Raw genomic sequence first — 614 nt, 5'->3', positions numbered from 1 at the left:
CCCCCCCCCCAACTTTTCCAGACGTCATCGACCTGTGTGACGAGCTGGGCACGCCCAAGCTGCTGTTTCAGGTGACCAGCGTGAGGGTGAGGGCCAGCGAGTTCCTCCAGGCGCACAGCACCTACTATGCATGCAGGGTGGAGTTTGGAGTGCCTGGTCCAGGCAAGTGGAGTCCATTGGTCCCTGAGGGTCCTGGCAGTGCATGGGGTGGTGGGGCATAGCAGACAGGAGTGACTGCAGGGTCCGACCCACAGGGACCGAGGAGGAGCACGCACGCTGGTCCTTCACGCCCCTCCTGGAGCACCCCAGCCCAGCGCTGACAGGTGGGCAAAAGCACAGGGATGGGCAGCAGCTGGTTAGGTGGGCACAGGTATGCGGGCCTGGCACTGGAGCCAGGGGCTGCTGCAGAGCCCCCAGCCCCATCTCTGGTAGCAGAGGCCCTGTGGCAGCAGGGCGAGCGCCTGCGCAGGAGGCAGACCGGTGCCTTGAAGGTGCTGGAGGAAAGGATGCCCGACATGGAGACACTGCCTTCCACGGCGCAAGGCCAAGGAGCGGTAAGGGGCTGCCGGTGGCCCCCCGGGTGGCCAGCATGGCCTTGCCCACCTTCACCACGG

General features: G+C 66.1%; 1 protein-coding gene across 1 annotated transcript in view; it reads left to right on the top strand.

The window, feature by feature from the left end:
* The window catches only part of LOC104628688 (chromosome unknown open reading frame, human CXorf65), a gene marked incomplete at its 3' end in the record, with an annotated part of 972 nt that extends 418 nt beyond the window's left edge, over positions 1–554 (top strand). Inside the window, exons 3-5 of the mRNA XM_010297354.1 lie at positions 22–156; positions 255–323; positions 433–554. Of these exons, the coding sequence (XP_010295656.1) occupies positions 22–156; positions 255–323; positions 433–554 (326 nt within the window). The remainder of the gene's footprint in view (positions 1–21; positions 157–254; positions 324–432) is intronic.
* Between the last annotated feature and the right edge of the window lie 60 nt (positions 555–614).

Source organism: Phaethon lepturus, unplaced genomic scaffold (assembly GCF_000687285.1).
Source record: "Phaethon lepturus isolate BGI_N335 unplaced genomic scaffold, ASM68728v1 scaffold32001, whole genome shotgun sequence".
NCBI lineage: Eukaryota > Metazoa > Chordata > Aves > Phaethontiformes > Phaethontidae > Phaethon > Phaethon lepturus.
This window is presented reverse-complemented; position numbering and strand designations above follow the sequence as displayed.